This window comes from Hordeum vulgare, chromosome 6H (assembly GCF_904849725.1).
Source record: "Hordeum vulgare subsp. vulgare chromosome 6H, MorexV3_pseudomolecules_assembly, whole genome shotgun sequence".
NCBI classification, from domain to species: Eukaryota; Viridiplantae; Streptophyta; class Magnoliopsida; order Poales; family Poaceae; genus Hordeum; species Hordeum vulgare.
The window spans coordinates 126,495,280-126,517,809 of record NC_058523.1 but is presented as its reverse complement, the minus strand read 5'-3'; the positions used below and the strand labels follow the sequence as shown (position 1 = coordinate 126,517,809).

General features: G+C 44.9%; 1 protein-coding gene across 1 annotated transcript; it reads right to left on the bottom strand.

Moving 5' to 3' along the window:
* Positions 1 to 1,741: 1,741 nt before the first annotated feature.
* On the bottom strand, positions 1,742 to 3,602 carry LOC123401529 (transmembrane protein 230-like). Its single transcript, XM_045095357.1, has 2 exons — positions 3,173 to 3,602; positions 1,742 to 2,173 (listed from the first exon to the last, which is right to left on the bottom strand). The coding sequence occupies exons 1-2, from the start codon at positions 3,360 to 3,362 to the stop codon at positions 2,052 to 2,054; spliced, it is 312 nt and encodes a 103-aa protein (XP_044951292.1). The 5' UTR covers positions 3,363 to 3,602; the 3' UTR covers positions 1,742 to 2,051.
* Between the last annotated feature and the right edge of the window lie 18,928 nt (positions 3,603 to 22,530).

Here is a 22,530-nt window from a genome sequence, read left to right as displayed (position 1 = left end):
CACATCAGCATGTTTGCTAGTCTCAAGTATATGATACTATCTAACAGCAACTCTAGCAGGCCCCGCATCTCGCCGACCCGCCAAACGCGTTTGTAGTTCGCGCAAAATCGCTTTTGCGGGCCGACGCGGGCTGGCACAGATACATACCCGCATAATGGACCCGTAAAAAGTATATTCGCAGAATATGCTTTTTTATGGGTCAGCTTCTGCGGGTTCTGATCTGGCGCAGCTCCTTCCGGCCCGTAACACTTAGATTTGCAAGTTAAATTGATCTAGCACAATGCTTTTCTTTGCTTTTGCAACAACATTATACATACAAAAGATATCACCAATTCTTGGCTAGAATAGCAAACCAAAGAAAACAAGAACCACAAGTATGCATTTCAGAAGATTTCCAACTTCCATAACTGCTCCCACTAGTTGAAGCAATATCTTCTTCATGCACTCATTGTTGATCTTGCTTTCTTCATTCTTCATCTTTGGTTCCAAAGAAGTAGACGTTGCTTCCCTTCTAGTTGCACAAGCAGCCGCATCATTGCCTTCGATTGTACTAAGGAGTGCACTAACATCTATTAAGTTTTTTATTAACAAATCAATGTATTGGCCTTTCCAAAACCAAAATGAGCATCCATCGTCCTACACAAAAGAATGAGGAAGCTCGAAGTGATGAGCTACCGCACTTGGCGCCGGCAGTCGTCGCACTGTATGAGCGGCATAGGCAGGCCACAAAGACGCTGCGCGAGCGCCAAGCCCGGTGGACGGCCGTACGAGTCCATGCCCGCAAACATTCGGCGACGGCGGGCGGACGAACCCGTGCCTGCATGCGGCGATGCGCCCCTTGCCTGGGCTGCGGGAGAGGCTCCCCGACCACTCCATCGCCTTGGGCAGCAACCAGCGGCCGGAAAAAGACAAATCCGGCGACCCGCGATGAAGTGCCGCAGATCTGCAAATCCAACGGCCCGCCGACGCAGGGGGAAGGGAGGGGAGGCCTCGTGCGCGTGGCGGCCTTCCGACAAGCTCCTGCCTGCTGCTGTCGTCGGAATCTTGAGCGGCGGCGCGAGGGGGGAGAGGAGAGGTGGTTGGTGGGAGAAAGCGCGGGATGAAATGTCCACCACCAACCGCTTCCGCATATATGGAAGGCACCGCAGCCGCGAGAGGAAAACCCGCATTTTCCCGGGTTGGGGTTGGGATTTTGCCGCGCCCCCTAAAATATTTTGCGGGCCGAGACGGAATGTGGGGTTTGATCGGACAGGTTTTTCCATCCCGACCCGCATTTTGACGGTTATTTTACGGGCCGGAACGGAATGCGGGGCCTGCTAGAGTTGCTCTAAGTTACTACCACTATGACCAGTCTAAGGCCTAGACTAAGCCCTTCTAGGCCTCGTTTGCATGCGATGTAATTAATTACATGTGTATTAATTTTATATGTGTATTTTATCATGGCTAAAAGATTTTCAGACGGAAACAAAACGGTGGGAAAAGATCTACAGAGGTATTTGAGGCGAAACGGTAATCCCAAATAAATTTTCTATAGAGGTATTTGAGGCCAAAAGGTAATCCAAACAAAGCCTTAGGGATTTCAATACGAACTACATACGAATGTATATAAACATATTCTAAAACATTGATTCACTCATTTTGCTTTGTATGTAGTACATATTGAAATCTCTAAATAAAGACTTATATTTATGAACGGAGGGAGTAGATTACTTAAGAGAACCCATAAAGACAGATCAGAGAATGCGGGCAACAGAGGATATTACTACACAGTAACATATTCCACGCGAACAAACACTACAGTCTCCTTCCTCGCAGACACGGGAGGCAGCACACTCCAGCAACTCAACATAATCACACAGTTGACAACCTTTCTGCCCACTACACCATAATGCATGATTATGGTAGCATTTATATGCACAAATCTACCAGTAGTTCATTCTACAAAGTAGAAGGAATGTATACATAACGAACAACAGGACACCAAGGCTGCTTGCTTTATCAGTAGAGCCATTTGATGGAAGGACCCGAACAAGTTTGCAAACACATGTTCTTTAGATTGGTGGGATGTTTGAAAAAGAGAAGCCCTTGTATCCTTTGTATGCGTAGTAGGCAATTCTTGTGTAGTAGAATCCAGGTATGAACATTACAATGCCCAAAACCATGAAGAATATTCCTGTTCCAACAAAAAAGTTGCAATTGTAGTCAAAGTTTATTGAAGCAGATATCTTCATGAGTGCGACTTTAATATTGATATTGCATCACTATTCTGAAAGGATGAGAGTCAACGAGCAAACAGAATTTTAAAGCTTTTTGTGTGGCAAATCACATCTTAAGATCTCACATGTACACCATGCTACAAGTGACATCCTAGCATAAAGCCACATCATGATCACATATATTACAGATGAGAGGAATTTTGGATTGCTTCTAACCTAACTACTTCCTCTGTTCCTAAATATAAGTCCATTTAGAGATTTCACTACGGAATAAATACGGATGTATCTAGACATACTTTAGAGTGTAGATTCACTTATTTTACTCCGTATGGACTTATTTAGGAACGGAGGGAGTATCATCTACAAATTTTACAGTTGTGTAATCATACTAAGCGTTTAGTACCCAGTCTCTGTTGCTCTCACTGCTGGCTTTCCTGAAGCATATCACTGAAGCATTGTTCTGAACAGCAACAACAAAAAACCACAATCCCCCCCCCCCCCCAGCACGGTTCACTGAATTTTAACTGTGTTGACTAAAAGCCTCTCACCAAATGCAAACAGCTCATGGACATCTAAAGCCGCTATTATATACTCTCTCCATCCGAAAAAGCTTGTCCCTCAAATGGATGTATCTAGCACCAAATTAGTGCTGCTTTTTTCGGACGGAGGGAGTATTTTTTGCGGTCAAGTTTTTCATCAATCACATGTTCTATAACAAAAAAAAGAGAAGTAACATTTCCAGCTCCCAAACACCAACTCCGAAATACTAATATATATATACATGTCCCAGCCAAATAAACATCAATCAATTGCTCTCACAAGTAACAGCCCTTGAAATACCAACTCTAGCTAGAAATACTATCCCCAAATATTCATACAGCAGTAGTTAGAAAATTGCAGCAACTTCAGGGTCCTAGATGCAGTAACTAGGACCGTGAAAGGAGATTCGGTCTCACCGTGTGCGGTGTCACCGCCGACTTGGTTGGCGGCCATGAAGAGGCCGGCGACGACGCCGAGGACCCCGAAGGCGAGGAGGGCGGCGGCGAAGGCGATCTCCTTGACGGGGGCGCCGCGCGGGCCCCCTATGGCCCCGCCGACGAGGTCGTCCTCGTCGGTGATGGAGAAGGCGTGGTCCACGTAGGCCATGCCGGGCAGGGACTAGGTAGGGTTTCGCGAGGTGGATTCGCGCGCCGATCGTGGTTGGTGGTGGTTTGGTTGGGGGTGGAAGATGCAGCGCAGGGGGGAGAGAGAGAAGAGAGATCGGCTTGGTGGGTCGCTTGCCGAAGCAGATTTGGATTGGATTGGACGGGAGCGCCGGGTCAACCCGTTGTAGTATATACGACGCGACGGCGATGGGCTACAATTCCGAGGCGCGTCTTTTGGAACCGGTCCTGGCAAAGCCCAGCTATATAGAAGCATGCTGACTTTTGAACCCTGTGTATTCGGTTTGGTAGGCTGCATTATAGGGAACTCCTACCTGGCCTGAGCAACTAGTTAGACGATCGCATTTTCAAGAGCATTCTAACAATCACTCCCACACATCGTCATTTGACGCGTTTTCAGCCATCGTCACGTGTCATGTTTTAAGTGTTTTTTTGTATTTTATTATTTTTATTATTTCGCACGTGTTTTTGGTTTTTTAGAGTGTTTTTTTCGATTTTTTACGCACGGCCGTGCCTTCCGAAAAGAAAAGAAACGCGCTTTCTGCTTTTATTTTTCCTACGAGAAGCACGGTTTTGCTTCCGCGAGACGCACGATTTTACCATCGCGAAAGGCACGGTCGTGCCTTTCAGAAAGGAAAAAAACGTGTTTTCAGTGCATTGCAACGGGTAGTAGAGATTTCTTACCTGAGACGCTATCATACTTATGCTTTCCCACTTTAAAAATATGATGACCAGAAAATAAAGAATTTATAATGCTTGTCACTCTTTTGTTGACACGTTGCCTTCAACAGTAGGGGCACACCCTCCACGCCATCATGACCACTTCCTCGAACATTATCCTCGGGCCTCGATGAGGATCGATTAGGGTACGCAGAGCTGCGAGACGGATAGTACAACGGAAGGTAGTCCTTCCCTTCCAGATGTCGTGCGGGGCGAAACATGGTGCGAGTAAGATGCACCGCTATCGCACTCTCTCTATTCTCCATCCCTCGCTCTCTCTTCCCTATCTTACTGATGACATCGATGACATCCAGAGTTGAGGAATATCTTGATGGTTAACAAGTATCAGCGAGCTTCAAATACCTTCTCATTAAAAAATGTTTCTTTTCAATATGTCACTCACTTTTAGTTATTATACTTTCCCAGTCTTAAAATAAGTATCTCAACTTTCTACTAACTATAGTACTCCCTCATTTTCTAAATATAAGTCTTTAGATTTTAATATGTACTTTTGAACTACTACAAACCAAAATTAATAAAATTATATTTTAAAATATATCTATATATATATATTCGTATTAATATTTTTAAGAAGACTTGTATTTAGAAACATAGTTTTAGAAAATAAAAAATCAATGCTAACACACGTGCATCCAGTAGCTTCTAGCCGGTACATGACAAATTTCCTTTCGTTTCATTAAAGAAAAGCACTGACCGCCCTCTGCGTCCTTATCTCATCGCTACTCCTTTCCTTCTCTTATACTACACACCATTCCTTCATTTTTGGACTAATCTTCTTGTCTCACATGCCCGTAAAGCACCTTTCCTCCAAGCTCGTGGTCTCAATGCAACATCAAAACTCAGATTTTGCTTCGATTTGTTTGCTCTTCTGATGATCTCGTCCTAGCCATGACCAAAACGTTTTGTTGGTTGATTGATCAGGGTGGTGTAGAGAAGGAAGGGGAAAGGGGGCACCATCCACGACGATGTCGCCGACGCCGTAGAGCGAGATCCTGTAGTCCGCCAGCGTGTAGAGCTTCGCCTTCAAGGAGCTCAAGACGGCCACCAGGAACTTCCGGGCGAACATCGTGCTTGGCGAGGGCGGCTTCGATTCAATGTTCAAGGGATGGGTCGACGAGATCACCTTCGCGTCAGCACGGTTTGGCACCGGCATGGTCATCACCATCAAGAAGCTCAACCAGGAAGGTTCTAGGGCCACCGTGAGTGGTGTTCAGTCTTCACCCATGTGTTCCTAATTTATTTCTGAATTTTTGATTGTATGCACATTCAGAATAAATTTGTTGCTGAAATTTATAAATCTTTGCTTGTATGCACATTCAGAATAAATTTGTTGCTGAAATTTATGAATCTTTGCTTGTACACACATTGAAAACCAATTTGTTGCTGAAATTTCCGAATCCCCATGTCATCACTGAATATATGTTCTTGACTTCGGATGTGCGGGCTGAATGAACTACCTCAGGCAGTTTTCGCACCGCAATCTCGTGAGGCTCGTTGGATATTACCTCGAGGACGAGCAACGCTTCCTCGTTTACGAGTTCATGCCGCGAGGGAGCCTCGAGAACTATCTTTTTAGAAGTACAGTACTAATTAGCAGCCAACCTTCCTCTCTTCTTCCTCACTCCTTCCTCTCTTCCCTAATCGGCGGTCAGCCCTTCCCTTCTTCCTCCATCTTTTTTTTTCTCTCCCGTGCTTCTTTTCTCTATACGAGCCTCTCCACAAGTTTGTATTTCTCTACAGAGAGAGGGCCATGGTCGTCCGATGCCCGAGCGCCGACAGCCAAAGACTTGTCGGCGTCGAGACCCCCTCCATGCCATCCCCATTTTGCCAGAGACCTGCACCAAGTCCCATCCATTGCTTGCGCCACCCTTTGGCTCCGCCCCGCAGCTCTGCAGCCCGAGCGCTTCATCTGCCTCGCGCTCGAAGCAGAGCACAGGAGGTCCCTGCTACGAGCCTCTCCAGCACCGGCAAACTAGTCGGCCGACGCGGCCTTCTACTCGCTTCACCATGAACACACACCTACCGCGACGGCTCGCCCCATTCCTGGGCTGGGGCAACGCGGACGGCCGCCGCAACGCATCACCACTCCCTTGGCTCCCGACCTGACCCGGCTCGCTCGCACCGATGTCCATCGCTTCCCCGCCATTCCCCGCCTCACGGAGCCCCGTCACCGTCGTCCTGCGTCATCTCCCGATCGGATCGGAAGGGACACCGCTGGATCTGCAGCGGAACGTGCACACAGGGATGCCGAAAGAATAAATCAAACCGTTTTTCTCCCCTCACCATGGACTGCGGGTTGAACATCATAAAACAGGAGGGCTTTTTTGTAAAATCACTGCAGCGGGTTTTCCGACAGAAGCGATAGCCTCTTTATTATTAGGTAAAGATACGACGCCACCGCGATGGGCTACAATTCCGAGGCGCGTCTTTTGGAACCGGTCCTGGCAAAGCCCAGCTATATAGAAGCATGCTGACTTTTGAACCCACTATTTGCGTGGTGGGTCTGTGTATTCGGTTTGGTAGGCTTCATTATAGGGAACTCCTACCTGCCGGAGCAACTAGTTAGCGATCGCATTTTCAGGAGCCTTCCAACAATCGCTCCCACGCGTCGTCATTTGACGTGTTTTCAGCCATCGTCACGTGTCATGTTTTGAGTGTTTTTTTGTATTTTATTATTTTTATTATTTCGCATGTGTTTTTGGTTTTTTAGAGTGTTTTTTTCGATTTTTTACGTACGGTCGTGCCTTCCGAAAAGAAAAAAAACGCGTTTTCTGCTTTTATTTTTCGTGCGAGAAGCACGGTTTTGCTTTCGTGAGAGGCATGGTTCTACCATCACGAAAGGCACGGTCGTGCCTTTCAGAAAGGAAAAAAACGTGTTTTCAGCTTTTTTTCCGCGAGAGGCACAATTTTGCCATCGCGAGAGGCACAGTCGTTACTCTCGAAAAGGAAAATAACGCGTTTTCCGCTCTTTTTTTTTCGCGAGCGGCACGGTTTTGCTATCGCGAGAGGCACGATCGTGCCTCTCGGAAAGGAAAAAATGCATTTTTTTCTTTCTTTTTTTTCCGCGAGAGGCACGATTTTGCTATCGCGAGAGGCACGGTCGTACCTCTCACAAAGGAAAAAAATACGTTTTCTGCTCTCTCTTTTTTCCGCGAGAGCCATGGTTTTGATTCCGTGAGAGACACGGTTTTGCTCCCGCAAGAGGCACGATTTTTCATGCATCTCGAAAAGAAAAAACGTTGTTTTTTTCGTCCGGTTTTTTATATTTTTTTTGTCAAAACCTATCAACATGGATCTAGTTTTGAAGATCTCGACGCAAGAAACCGAACGGTAAAAACAATTCAAGATTTGAACGCATGGTTTAGGAGATAAAACATTTTGAAAATACAAGTCTATGAAAAAAGGGAAAACTTCTAGATTGCGACAAGTGGCACGCATATACTATCCATTTGTCGCAATCTACGGGTGGGAATAATCATTAAAAAGTGTACTCGCTAATTAGTGATTTCGCTACCTGCCGCTCGCTGCCATAGGGGGTCGCTCCTACGCACACGGAGCCATCCAACTGTGCCGATCCATCTTTTTTTTGTCAAAAAAATCAGATAATTTCCTTTTTCCTTTTTTCTGTTTTGCTTAGTTATTTTTTCCTTTTTGGCTCATTTTTCTTCCCGTTTTCATTTTTTCCATTTTTTTTATCAAAAGGAACAAACTTGAATTTCCAAATCATTTTTTGAAAACATGAATAATTTTTAAATCAGAGAACGAAAATAACAAGATTTATTTTTTTGAAAAATCATGAACAACTTCGGAAGCGCGGACAATTTTTTAAAGCACGAGTATTTTTTGGATTTTGAGAACATTTTTTTTAAAAAGACAACAATTCTGAAAAAACCCGAATAAATTTGAAGGTATGAACATTTTTGAATTTTGAGACTAAATTTTGAAACCTAGAACAATTTTGAAATAAACATGAACAAATTTGGAAGCGCAAACAGTTTTTCAAAGAATGAACATTTTTAAACCTTGAAAACAAATTTTGAAACCTGGAACATATTTGAAAAAGAGTGAATTTTTTTGGAAAAGCGAACAATTTCTTAAAGTACGAAATTTTTTTGAATCCCGAGAACAAGATTTTAAAAAGGCGAACAATTTTAAAAAATCCCAAATAAATTTGAAAGAACGAACAAATTCTTAAAACATGAACGTTTTTTTAATTTTTAGGACAAATTTTGAAATCAAGAACAATTTTGAAAAATCGTGAACAAATTTGGAAGCACGAATGTTTTTAAAAGCACAAATAGTTTTTGAATCTTGAGAAGAAAATTTTGAAAACCCCCGTACAAATTTGGAAGAGCGAACAATTTTTTAAAGCACGAGCATTTTTTTGAATCTTGAGAACAAAATTTTGAAACAGAAAACAATTTTGAAAACCCCCGAACAAATTTGGAGGTGTGAACAGATTTTTAAAGCACGGATTTTTTTTTTTAAATTTGAGGACAAATTTTGAAACCAAGAACAATTTTCCAAAAATCCTGAACAATTTTTTAAAGCACGAACATTTTTTGAATATTAAGAACAAATTTTGGAACTGAGAAAAAAATTGAATCTGAAGAAAAAAATTGAACAAGTTTTCAATTTGTTAACAAATTTTGAAAAACAAGAAACATTTTCCATAAAACAGGAACATTCTTTATAAATATGTGAAAACAAGATCATTTTTGAAAACTGTAACCAATTTATGAAAAAGGGAACATTTTTTGAAAAATTGTGCAGTTTTTTGAATACGATATTTTTTTTGGCACGCGAACATTTTTTAAAATATGAACACATTTTGGAAGCAGGAAGAATTTTTGAATCACATACATTTTGGAAGCAGGAAGAATTTTTGAAATTTAAAAAATATATTAGAAAATGTCAAACAAAAAATAGGAAAAGGAAAAAAAGGAACAAATGTGAAGGAAATAATGAATACCGAAATAAAAAAAAGTATGTGAACATTTTGTTGAAAATGTTGAACATTTTTTTTAAATCACAAACACGTTTTGATTTACAAATGTTTTTGAAAAACGGCAATTACTTACAATTTAGAATATTTTTATAAAAGCAAGAACATTTTCTGAATTTCAAGAACAATTTTCAAACAAGAACTTACTTTTAGAAAATAACCATAGAAAAAAGAAAAAGAAAAAGAAACATGAAAAAGAAAAAATAAAAAAACATGAAAAGCAAAACAGAAAAAGAACAAAAAAAGAAGCAAAACCGTAACTGCGTGCACACGGAGATGTGCCGGCCCAGTTGGTCGCGCCCATGTGCGTTTGCCCACTTATTTTACTGCATTATATTTGACTAGTCGTACGTATAGAATTTGGTTCATTTGATTGTCAGGTTCGCATGTGATTCATGGTCCGTACAAACTTCAAAGCAGGTCTAGGTCTGGTTGTGAAGGAATGCTTGAATTGATCGTTTTTTGAGCCAAACTAGCTCGAGCTACACGTGACGAGCGTGTGCATGTTTGGAGAAGTAGAGGAGACGGCACGATGCCTCATAACTCTTGATGCCCTCTTTCGTCACCTCCTTTGCGAGTTCACACTCACTCCCTTTCTCTCACCTCACCCGCGTGTTCGGTTTCTTCGATGGTAATGTCGTCGTCTCATCATGCCTCACCCACTCCGGCCATCGTCAACAGAAATTCCATCCAAGAAAGGTGGGTTACCGGCCTCTCCTCGACCGGACAAGATATCACGGGGGCAATCCGAGCTCCCACCCCTGACTGCACCATGCCGCCGCCCCGTGCAAATGCAGCGCCCACGCTTCTACTTGTAAACTACGTTGGGATTTTTTCCGAAGAGGAGAGATGTAACGCCCAAGATGCGATCCTATCCGTATTTTTGGCATGAGGGCCTCGACAGGGATAGAAGCGCATCTCGTCGTTTCGCAAGAATGGATATCGTTACAAGTACATGTACTGAAAAGATGAGGTATATAGAATTGGCTTACACTCGCCACAAGCTAGATTAGAGTCACATCAGTACAATACATAAAACATCATGAGGAAGAGCAGGGTCCGACTACGGATGAAAGCAAACGAGAAAAAAAAACGACGTCCATCCTTGCTATCCCAGGCTGCCGGCCTCGAACCCATCCTAGATCGACGAAGAAGAAGAAGAAACTCCAAATGCACAATCAACGCGCTCGCGTCAAGTAACCTTTACCTGTATATGCAACTGGTGTTGTAGTAATCTGTGAGCCACAGAGGACTCAACAATCTCATTTCCAAAGGTATCAAGACTAGCAAAGCTTAATGGGTGAGGCAAGGTTAAGTGGTGAGGCTGCAGCAAGCGAGTAAGCATATGTGAGGTGGCTAACTTACGAGTACAAGAAATAAGAGGGGGATGAACTATGCATAAAGGACGTGAACTACTGATGATCAAATGAATGATCCTGAACACCTACTTACCTCAGACATAACCCCACCGTGTCCTCGATCGAAGAAGGAGCTTGTGACATCCTCGACTTTTGCTACAGTGATGATTGTAATTAAGCGATAGTGATCGCGCGCTAATGATGCCACGTCACCATGGATTATATCAATGATCTCGTGTTAGTTGAAACCGAATCAAAATTCGAAACTTAAAATTAAAGTCGAACGAGAAAGGTTTTATGTTGTTAAAATAAAAACGTCGGGGAGTTATAAAATTCTCTAACGATTTATGAATGGGAATCGGGCACTATTGAATAGGTGATCCCTACATATTTAAAAGAGAAGCTTTAGAAAAAAATAAATAAATGAAAGAAAGTAAATAAAATTAAATCATAAAAGTACATAGTAAATAAAAATAAATAAATAAATAAATAATGAAATTAAAAAAAAGGAAAAAAAACCCCTGGCCCAACTCGGACAAAACTGGCCGAGCGAGGCCACCCCTTTCGTCCCACCCCGTGGGGTATAAAGCCCCCGAGGGGGCAACCCTAATCCCATCCGGCTCCCTCCCCACCCCACTGGCCGCCACCACCCCTCACCTATCGCCCCACTCCCACCAACCCACGAGAGCCCCCCTTCTCTCGGTCGCCCCCACCTACCACGACCCCCTCTCCCTCGACCGCACCAAGACCCTCCCTACCTAGAGCCTCTCCTCTCATCTCCCCAACGCTCCCCATCTCCCACCAACAGCCCTCCCCATGAGGCCCCTCTCCTCTCGAGAGCTTCACCAACTGCACCCCCACCGAGCCCCAGATCCCCTGCCCGCCCGACCCCCCAACCTCCCGTCCCCTGGCGCTCGCGCCCGAGACCCATGACACCCCCGATCTCGCCGGCCCCAGGAGCCCCATCCCCGTCGGCGACTCCACCTTGCCTCCTGTAGCCCCACGCCAGGCGAACCCTCCCCTGCAACTCCTCCCGCCGGTGCCCCAGATCCCTCCCGTCGCCTTCTGCTCCCTCGCCGAGCACCACCCGTTGCCAGGGCCACCCTCACCGGCTGACCTCTCCTCCCCATTGGGCTCCCTCCCTCCCGCTCGGTCCAGGAGGGATCGAGAAGGGAGGTCGCCCTCTCCCCGTCGGCCTCAACCGAGGCGACGTCCCCGGCCCTCTCCTCATCGACCGGCCCCTCCGGGAGGCCCCTCCGGCTACCCACCTTGTCGAAACCGTCACCACCAGCACCTCGTCCTCCTCACGCCGTCTCCTCCGCGCCTCCCGAGAACTCCGGCTTCACCGGACCCTCTCGTCAACGTCGGCGAGCCCCTTTTCGGGTTCCTCCCACCGTCTCCTTCCTTGTGTCGTCCCGGTTCCATTCCGGCAAACGGCGCTCCGTTCCGACGTCGTGGTGCTCGTGTAGGTATAGGTGTAGATAGCCCCCCTCTCTCTCTGTTGAGATGAGAGAGATGTACACAAAGATGCGAGTGAGGTTGGAGATGAGATGTGAGAAAAAGAAAATAAAAATAAAATGATGTATTGTGTATGTATGTATTAGATGCCGTATGTATTTTGCATGTATGAGATGCACGTATGTATGTATTTATGTATGTAGGTATATGGAGAAATACGTTATGTTTATTATATGGGTAAATATGTGTATGTGGCTACTGCCACTTACCGGTGGGGTCAAACCCCCACTCTCACTTACAGGGAGACCCCACACGCTTTGGAAAAAATTAAAAATTAAAATGTAAAAATAAAAATATGTTTTTAATAAATAAATAAATAGATATATCAATTAATTAGTTAATTAATTAGTTAGGTAATTAGAATAATTAGAGTATGACACGTGGGTCCTCCACTAAATTGATTTGATTAATTACTATTTAATCTTAATTAAAAACTTATGACTATGACGCATGAGACCTACTCGCAGTTGACTAGTCGACTGCTGATGCCAGCGTGACATCATGCTGATGTCATAATTGCTTTTATTCAATTTAACTAAATCTGTTTTTTAATTACTAAATATTGAATAACACTTTAAAAATTATTATAAAATAATCCGTAAGTCACATCAAAATATTTTTAACATGAAAGTTGATCAGTAGAACGAGACGAACTCGGATACACGGTCCATTCATTTGTCACGCGTCCCTAGCATAACAAACATGAAACTTTTTCCTTGTTTTTTGTCTAACCGGTAGTAGCCCGAGACCCGGAAAATATCGTAAGATATTCTTCCGACCCGTCTATGACGGATGTTGCTGCGTTAGCTCATGTCTAGCCTGCATCTTGCCATGTCATGCATTGTGTTGCACCGTTGCTATTATTTATTGTTTCTTCCCCTCTTCTTAGTAGACCCCGAGGCTGAAGCTGCTGCCGGGTACATCTATGATCATGCCGACTAGCCTTTTGCCGCAGAGCAACAAGGCAAGCAAACCCCCTTGATCTTTCCTATATCGCCTATGTCTTTCTTCCTACTGCTTGCATTATTATTTTGCTACTGTTGTTGTTAGCTCCTATATCTGATGCATAGCCTATTTTTGATGAACTGTACTTTCAGTACTGTACCTTTAAAACTGCTTAGTATAGGTGGAGCAGTCATCCCCTCTGACCCTGTAGTCCAGTTGCCCGCTTTGCTTTCAATTCTCGATCCCTGATCGACAAGCCAGACCCGACACAACACATACACCCCCTTAGTTATATGCTGCTACAGAGATACTATCAGGTACCGAGGGTGACACCTCGCTAAGTACTCCTGATAATATCTGTGTAGTATAGCTAGCCGGTCGTGGTTATCGAGGGTGATTCCTCTTTCACCTTTCCCGACGATGCCTCTATCGTGCAATCCCTCAAGTGTGATTCCTCTAAGCCCACCTTGATGGATACATCGTTCGGAATCCAATGAGGGTGATACCTCGGATTCCCCCCGATGTTACAACCACACAGTTACTCGACCATGTTACAGGGATCATTGGTGATTAGTTGTTAAGACGGGTGGATTCCCGCGAGATTGTGTCGATGGCCTAATTAAAATGATAATGGATTTGGGTATTTGATCTGGGGTGGTTGGATACCTTTTCGCACTAACCATCTGCGTGGGAAGAATTATGGGTACTCGACGTCGCGGTATAAGCCGAAGCTCTTCAGACGTGAGCGATGTAGCGGCGCGCGCCCGAGTGGTCCCGAGATGCATCGCGCTTGTGATTAATGGGGTGCTAGGACTGACGTCGGCCGCCCTCGCATCGTGCAGGAGCGCGGAGGGGAACTGGGCCCATGAACCCTTTGCGCTTAGGATTTAGACCGGCGGGCTGGCCTCTCTGCTGAGCTTAGGTGGGGCTGCGACGTGTCGATATTCCGAGGCCGGGCAGGACCCAGAAAAGCGTGTCCGGCCAGAGTGTTATCAAGCGCGTCGGGACATGTGGTGCACCCTTGCAGGGATGAAAATTAACTATTCGGATAGCCGTGTCCACGGTTATAGGACGACTTGGAGTTGTGCCCTGATCCTATACAACTACAACTGTTACTTAACTGGAATTATTTTCCTCGGGATTGCTTCCTCGCAGGGAGTCGAGGGAGGATCTCTGGGCGTGACCTCACTTTAATATGCTGTAACAATATGACTATTAATTATGTTACCCCTGTTCCATTCTCATCTATTGCTGCAAGACCCTCAAGATGCTAGTCTTCGATAGGACTAGGCCTTCTCTCTCTTTTCTCGCATTGCTGCAGTCAGTCCACATATAACCACCCCCTTCTTTGATACCGGTGCATACTTAGCATAGTTCTTATGTAAGTCTTGTGAGTACTTTGGCTGAGTACTCACCGTTGCTTTGCTCCCCCTTTGTCCTTTTGATCCGTTGCTGCGACCAGATGATGGAGCCCAGGAGTGGAGTTTCCTGCCGATGTCTGCCATCCCGATGGTGTCTTCTTCATGGAGGCCGCTGAATATGGGAGTAGTTTAGGAGGTTCCCAGGCAGGAGGCCTCGCCTCGTTCGATCGTGTTTCTTTTGTGCTAGCCTTCTCTAAGGCACCCCATATTTTATGTCTGTACTCAGATATTTGTTGCTTCCGCTGACTCGTGTGCTTATCGAGCTTCTGTATTCTAGCCCTCGAGGCCCCTAGCTTGTAATATGAAGCTTGTATTATTTTATTTGTGTCTAGAGTTGTGTTGTGATATCTTCCCGTGAGTCCTTGGGTTTGATCATGCGCATTGCGTGTATGATTAGCGTACGATTAAACCGAGGGCGTCACAAGTTGGTATCAGAGCCGACTGCCTCTAGGTAGCCCCCTTTCCAACTCCTTGGCCGAAGTTGAGTCTAGTGTTTGAAAAACTTTACTAACACTGATGCTGTGGCTTACGGGCCCACATCTCAATTGGGTGGTATTAGTAACTTTTACTCCTTTCCTACACTCTGGGTTCTACTCTATCTTCTCTTTCGAGTTAAAGATTTTGCTTACTCTAGCATTAGGTTCTCGTAAATATTTCCTCCCGGAGAGCCCCGTAATTCTATAACCTCATGCATTGCATCCCATCTCCCTCTGATTGAGTACCGACACTCATATGAGGTCCTTTATGGATTGCCAGACCCATTGCTGGGTCATTATCTCACGACATCCTTTGCATTCAAGAAATTCTTGTGATATTGTTCCCTTGATACATAATGTGTGACAACCCGATGCCGACGTTTCAGAAGATTCCCCTTTTAATTCGTTGTCGCAGTGTGTTTTATTTTGTTTGTTGCATTCATCACGCATCATGCATCATCTCCATCATCTCTGGTGTGATTGCTTCCCTTGTTGTGTTCATTTGTTTTTCCCTCTTCTCCTAGCCACTCCTTGATCCTTTCCTTTTCCCTTTGCTTTCATCTTTTTGAGTTGCAGGTAAATGCTGAAATAAATGTTTCTCTTGAGCCCATAAATAATATCTATTGTATAGGGTCACCATCTAAAATATCAGTCCAATTGGGGTTGGTTTGGTTATGGTTTATAATTTAGGCAAGTTTGATATATATTCAAAACTTGTCCGAATTTATATTATGTAAAAATCCCCAAACCAATTTTATTAAATCCCCCATATTTTTCTGGCTCCGGGATAATATCTCTCTTGTTGGAATTCCAACTGCACCCATTGTTTTATTTCTTTGCAAGTTGCTGTAACAGAAATAAAATTAAAAGGTAAAGAGAGAGGGAGAGAGAAGCCCAGCCCCTGCCCGAGCCGGCCCAAGGCCCACCCGGGCTCCCCTAACCTAGCGACAGGGAGACTTCCTCCCGATCCCATCTCCCTCCTCGGGCACCCTACGCCAGCGTCCCTCTCCCTTGCTCGCGCGTGCAGCTCTCCCCAGCGCCGCTTCCTTCCCCCTGTCTCGTTCCTCCTCCCGATCCTCTCCATGGGAACCCCCTAGCCCGACTGCGCCGTCTCCCCTCTTTGTTCCCCTCGCTGCGCCGTCCTCCCGACAGTCCCGATCTGCCCTCAGGCTCCCAGCGTCTCCTCCCGCAACACCTCGCCTCCGGTCGTCGCTTGCCAGGCCCTCGCCGTCGGCGTCCCTCGCGAGCACCCGTGTCCTTGTTCTCCCTCCTTCGCGCCCACGCTTGGAGCTCCCCTGCCCGAGCCGACGCCGTTCCCGCCTCGACCTCGTCCCGAGCTCCCGAGCCTCGCGGCTCCTCCCGCCACCCTGCTACCTCGCCGGAGGCCAGCCCCGTGCCAAGCCCCTCCTGGGCCCCTCGACCTCGCCTCCTCTCGCTGGGTGCTCTGCCCCGCGCTGCTTCGCCGCCGGCGTTCGCGAGTCGCCTCCAGCTCCCTGCGCCGCCGTCTCCCTGTGCAGCAGCCCGAGCTACTCCACCCCGCACCACCGGCCTCAGCTGCCCCGCCGCCCGTGCCCGTTCCGGCCGGATCTCGCCGACCCAAGCGCCTTGTGTTGCGCCAGCGGATGCCTAGCCACCGGAGCCTCTTCATCTTGCTGCCGCTTGCTACTGACGCTATCGCTGTAGCATGCTTGCTGTTGTTGCGTTGCCTGCTGCTGCCAGCTGCTGCTGCTTGCGTGGCCTGCTAGTTGCTCCCGCTGTCGCTGCTTTGCTCCTGTTGCTTGCTGCTGATGCTAGTTGTTGTTGCTTGCTATTGCTTGCTGCTGCTGTTGCTGCTTGCCGCCGATGCTGCTTGGTGCTGTAGCTATGCGGCTATGCTGCTTGCTGTTGTTGCTGCTTGCTGTCGCCGATGCTCCTTGCTGCCTTTGGATGCATCGTATGGGAGTTTTGTGTAATTTATATTTGGTTCACGCAAGTGCTAAGGTGACCATGTGCCTCTGCTACCGACGCCGAAGACCCGTGTACAACTACTTCCACGACGACCTATGTTCACACCGCAACGACCTGATCCGCTCCGATACGCACGCTTCGAAGGCATACCGTTGGAACGTTGTCATGAACCGAGAGCATGTGATGTATGAGATGTAACCGTATGTTTGCACCATATATGTTACCCGTTGCACGTTGTCCCTCTTTTGCTGAGTCCTGACACATGGGAACCCGGTAACCGGGATCACCCCATCATTATTTGGCTTGTCATGCACGCGCTCCCAATTCGTTGGCACCGATATCTCGTTGAGTTATCGAGACAAGAACGTTGTCGTGGCATCGTTTCCGTTTTGCCGCCATGGTTCCCTTTCGTTCGCCTTGGCGACACATGCTTCTTTCTCTTCTTGCACGTGATGTTATGAACTCTCATGCATGACGCATTCACGGCATAATATCTTGTGTTGCATGTTTCTTGTGACATAGCGACTTTCAAAGTCCCGTGTGTTAAGCGACTAGGATGACATGTAGAATCACCCGCTTCACCCCTTGCCATGTTAACAACAATTTAATATTGCGTGTAAATAAAAGGGAGTGAACTAAATAATTAAACGTGGAGTTTCGTCGATATGCAACTCGTTGCATATCGAGCTTCACTTAATGTGTAGTGTTTGTGTGAGGTGAATTGCCATGCCATCCCTTGCATTATTGATCTGTTCATGCATCATATTAGAGTGTGCATCATGTCATGCATTGCCGTGGTGAATATCTGTGTTGATGCTTGTTTCCGGTTTGCTCCGTCTCGATAGAGTTCCACAAGCGTGTCGGAATGTGAGGACCCGTTCGACCACGTTGGTTCGTGTGCTTCACGGAGTTGTTCTTCTTCCAAGCGGGATCTCAAGCAAGATGACCATTTCCCCAGATACCATTACTATCATTGCCATGCTAGATTATCGCTTCTATCGATTATGTCTCGTTGCCTACCACATGTTAAATATCAGCCTCTCAACAATGCCATAAAACCCTTCAACCTGTTCAACCTAGCAAACCACTGATTGGCTATGTTACCGCTTGCTTAACCATGTTGTTAGTGTTGCTAGTTGCATGTGCAGTTGCTTCCATGTGAAAACATGGGTTCCTTGTTATATCACCATATTAAATGCTATTTAAGTTAATGCACCTATATACTTGGTAAAAGGTGAAAGGCTCCGCCTTTCTAGCCTGGTGTTTTGTTCCACCTTTGCCCCCTTAGTTTCGGCTACCGGTGTTATGTTCCATAAATGGGCGCTCCTAACACGATCGGGGTTGTTATGGGGACCCCATTGACAATTCGTTTTAGATTAAAGCTGGTCTGGCAAGGCCCAACTTTGGTTTTACATTTGCTTAATATCTAATGAACCGCATAGGGAGTAATTAACCTGAGGAAATTTAATCAACCCCCGGGCCAGTGCTCCTCATGAGTGTTGGTCTAAAACGGTCTTCCTGCTGGCCACCGCGAGGAAACTCGAGGTTTGGCACTCGTAGCTAGTTCCATCCGTCGTGTCCTGAGAACGAGATATGCGGCTCCTATCGGGATTGTCGACAGGTCGGGCGGCCTTGCTGGATTAGTTTTACCTTTGATGAAATATCTTGTGCATCGGGATTCCGGTGATGCTTTGGGTAATCTCAGAGTTGAGATTTTCAACTAAGGAATCCGACGAGATCGCGAGTGTCGTGATCGATGATTTCTATGCGGCTTGTGGTAATTTGTGATGGACTAGTTGGAGCACCCCTGCAGGGTTAAATCTTTTCGGAAAGCCATGCCCTCGGTTATGTGGCAACGTGGAAACTTTTTTAACACTGGTTCTAGATAACTTGAAGTTAACTTAATTAAAATATGCCAACTGTGTGCATAACCGTGACTGTCTCTTTCGTGAGTTCCTTCTTCGATCAAGGGCACGGTGGGGTTATGTCTAACATAGGTAGGTGTTCAGGATCATTCATTTGATCAACCGTAGTCCACGTCCGTTATGCGTAGATCTTCCCCCCTCTTATTTTCTTGTACTCGTAAGTTTAGCCACCAAATATATGCTTAGCCGCTGCTGCAACCTCACCACTTAACCTTACCTCACCCATAGCTTTGCTAGTCTTGATACCTTTGGAAATGAGATAGCTGAGTCCCCTGTGGCTCACAGATTATTACAACACCAGTTGCAGGTACATGTAAACGTTCTTGACGCGAGCGCGTTGATTGTTCATTTGGAGTTGCTTCTTCTTCTTCTTCTTCTTCTTCATCGATCTAGGATGGGTTCCAGGACGGCAGCCTGGGATAGCAAGGATGGACGTCGTTCTTCTTTTCTCGTTTGTTTTCGTCCGTAGTCGGACCCTGCTCTTATTCATGATGATTATGTATTGTACTGATGTGACTTTGATGTAGCTTGTGGCGAGTGTAAGCCAATTCTATATATATCTCTTCTTTTCAATACATGTACTTGTAATAATATCCATTCTTGCGAAACGACGAGATGTGCTTCTATCCTTGACGAGGCCCTCGTGCCAAATTGAGGATAGGGTCGCATCTTGGGCGTGACAAGTTGGTATCAGAGCAGTACCGACCCAGGAGCTCCCTTGATTGATCGAACTTGGCCGAGTCGAGTCTAATGAAAAACTACTTTGAGTCTAGTTATATATCGGAGCGTAGGATTCTTTTTTCTCCTCTTCTATGCTCTGGTGAGGAATCTTGACGTAATAATTTATTATACTCCTCTTCTCACTCAAATATTTTTTAGGATCACACGAATATTTTGGGGATCTATATGATGTCAATGTGACGGAATTCTGTCTTGGTGCCTCCTGTCTGCCTTGATTTCTTCCGAGGAGTTGAGCTCCAGGGGATTCTCGAGCACATCGTTATCATTCAGATTTCTTAATATCTCAGAACGAAGGATGTTCGTAATTGCTTCAATACTAGTAGTGGCGAGATAACCCCGATGTCCCCAGTACTGGTGCAGATTGTTCGGGAGTACTGCCATACTTTGTATCATTGTGGTCACGAGGGTCTATAGTAGATGAAGGTCCGAGATTCTGGTTATGTGTTGACGGATGTGATACATTGGACGGGTTAGTATAGGATTTGTGTGGTATATTACTCCTTGTATCCGTGTACCAGATTGCATGACCAGAAATTTCGGGAATTCTTAGGTGGGAATTCAAGTAGTTGCTTATAGGACAATCTTCCAACAAATGCATGATGTTAGGTTGGGGTTCGACATCTAGTGGATTCGTTTGTTGACGGTCGTCTTACAGTGGTTCTCGTTGTGTCTTAAAGAGTCCTTGTAGCTTGCTACGACTCGGGGACGCTTCGTATGTCGGATGCACTACCTTGCACTTGATGACTACTGTAAGATTGAGCCCGTGCGATCCTGTCCACAAAAATATCGAACGGAAATCTCTCTCATGAGTTTGTTCTCGCTTGTTTCATAAGCCTCATCCCTTTGTTTTGTTGAATATGGTAATTCAAGTTGCTTCGGTGTCAAGTGGTGATTTCAGATCTTTCCTAAGTGGTGTTCTCATATTTTTATGAGAGTACTAATTCTGTTGCTCAAATCAGATTGTCATGTCAATTCCTTTTCAACCGGAGTCATCGTATCAATTCCATTCAACCGGTGTGCTTCTCTTCAACTGAATTCAATCCTCTCCAATTTTTGCAAGATCAAGCTGTCTTTTCTTTCTAGAGTTTCTCTCATCTGCCCCAAGTTGTCTTTGTTTTTCCCCGCCCTCCCACCCTTTTCTTCAGTGATTCTATTTTTGTCCAAGTGTCTTCTTTTAATTGATGCTTCCGTTATCTCTTCTTCCTTTTGTAGCCGGTGATTCTTGTGAAGATTCTCAGGAGCTTCGTGTTCACATTTATTCAATCTTGTTATCTTTTCCGGTGAATTTAATTCAGTTGTCTGTGTTTATCATATCCTTTTCATCCTTGTAAATTATTTCCCATGTTGAAGATTCTTGTGAGCCTCTCTTGTTATTCTTCCATCTATGTTCTATCCGGTGTGTTGAAGATATCTCAGAGTTTCTTGTTTTCAGATCTTTCATTATTTCGAGGTTTTCAACCTCATCTAGTTTTCATTTGTACCGGTGCAATATCTTTCTTACTGAGAAATCTTTTCTAACGGTGGTTTGTTTGAGTGGGCCCATAACCCACAGGTTTTCCCAGGATCTTATCTGGCTCTTGTAATCTTTTCCGAAGATCTCTAAATCTTTTCAACTATGACGTAAGTATGATTTCCATCAGTCATATTACTTCTTCAAGATCTATTTGAATTAATTCTCATATTTGGCTCAACCTTTCATTCTTCTTTATTCCGGGGTGTCTCATTAATTCTTGGTGGTTTTCTCCTCTTCATTCTCAGCTTGGAAGTCTGAAGGGGTGTTTCTCTCAAATCTTGCTCCATTCTCTTGGAGAGTCATCATTTCAGCCTTGTGTTATCATCTTAATTATTGTCAACCATGAGTATCCCTTTCTTGCTATCCGGTGCATTTCTGAGTTGTTTCATTCTCGATCCTTCGAAGACCATCATTTCAGAAGATTCTTCGTTCTCAGCTTTCAGCTTTCATCCTCAATTCTTCGCAATTGTTGTCTCTTCGTTCGTCTCTCGATTATCCGGTGCCTTGTTCTAGTTTTCTCTCAGGTGGCTTATGATCTCTTCATTCTCATGTATCTCCATTAATTCGTGGTGTTGCCATTCAACTGTGAATTCTTACCGGTGCTTCCTTCAATTATGCCTCAAGTGGTGCTTATCTCTCTGTCTCTTCAAGATTCTTTCAAGAGGAATAAGTGCTACGCTAAATCCGTTGCTTGTCATCAATTAAACTTGATGAAGGTTAAGCATAACATAATTCTTATTCTTGTTCATAGTAATCAGAATTCTTCGTCCAGAGTGGCTCATGATATCAATTCCTTTTTCTCTAGTGTTCTTATCTTTTTTTTTCCGGAGTTCCAAGTTTTCTCAAGTACCTCTTCGTGAAGCTTCATCGAAGACTTTGCAAGGCTTGAATCTTATTCTTTCATCCTTCATATCTTGCATCATCCTTTTGATACGGAGGCTCGTCATGGTGGTTCTTCAAGGATGTGATTTTTCTCAAAGTGTTCTTCAACATTCCTGTTGGAGTACCTCAAGTATTCTTTCTCTTCCATTTCCAATGCTTTGTTATTCCTTTATCCTTTGAGGCGATATTATAGCATTATTGTTAGTGTAGGAGCCTCGAGGAGTTTTCCTTTCAAGAATGAGACAATTAAATCCACCAATTCTTTGATCATGAGATATTTCAACCCATGATTTATTCATTGAGCTATTTGGTTTAGACTTCACCTAAAGCTTGTCTAAGGATGTTGCTATTATGGTAATTAACATTTATCCAAGTTCTCAATGTATCCTCTTGGTGAAAGAAGTGTTCATATCTTGTTGCTCCCAATCAATCCTTGTTTCTGTTAGTGGCTGGTTGTCACTTCATTTGTTTGAAAAGGTGTCCATAAGCCCACTACTATCTTGTTCTTTTCGTTGTTGTTTTCCAACAAATCCGTTCAATTCTTCTTGCAAGGATGATTGCCAAGTTCATTTGCGATGATAGTTGTCATTCTTTTCTTCATTCTCTTCTTCCGCTTGAGCTAGTTCCTATTCTATTGTTTTAGAGGCATTGTTATATTGCTCTTTCGGGTCTAGCATCT

Excerpts from the sequence above, each read along its gene's own strand:
- LOC123401529 (XM_045095357.1), bottom strand. The coding sequence starts at position 3,362 with ATGGCCTACGTGGACCACGCCTTCTCCATCACCGACGAGGACGACCTC. Across the intron at positions 2,174-3,172 it reads CGGCGGTGACACCGCACACG|GAATATTCTTCATGGTTTTG; the intron begins GTGAGACCGAAT and ends TTGTTGGAACAG.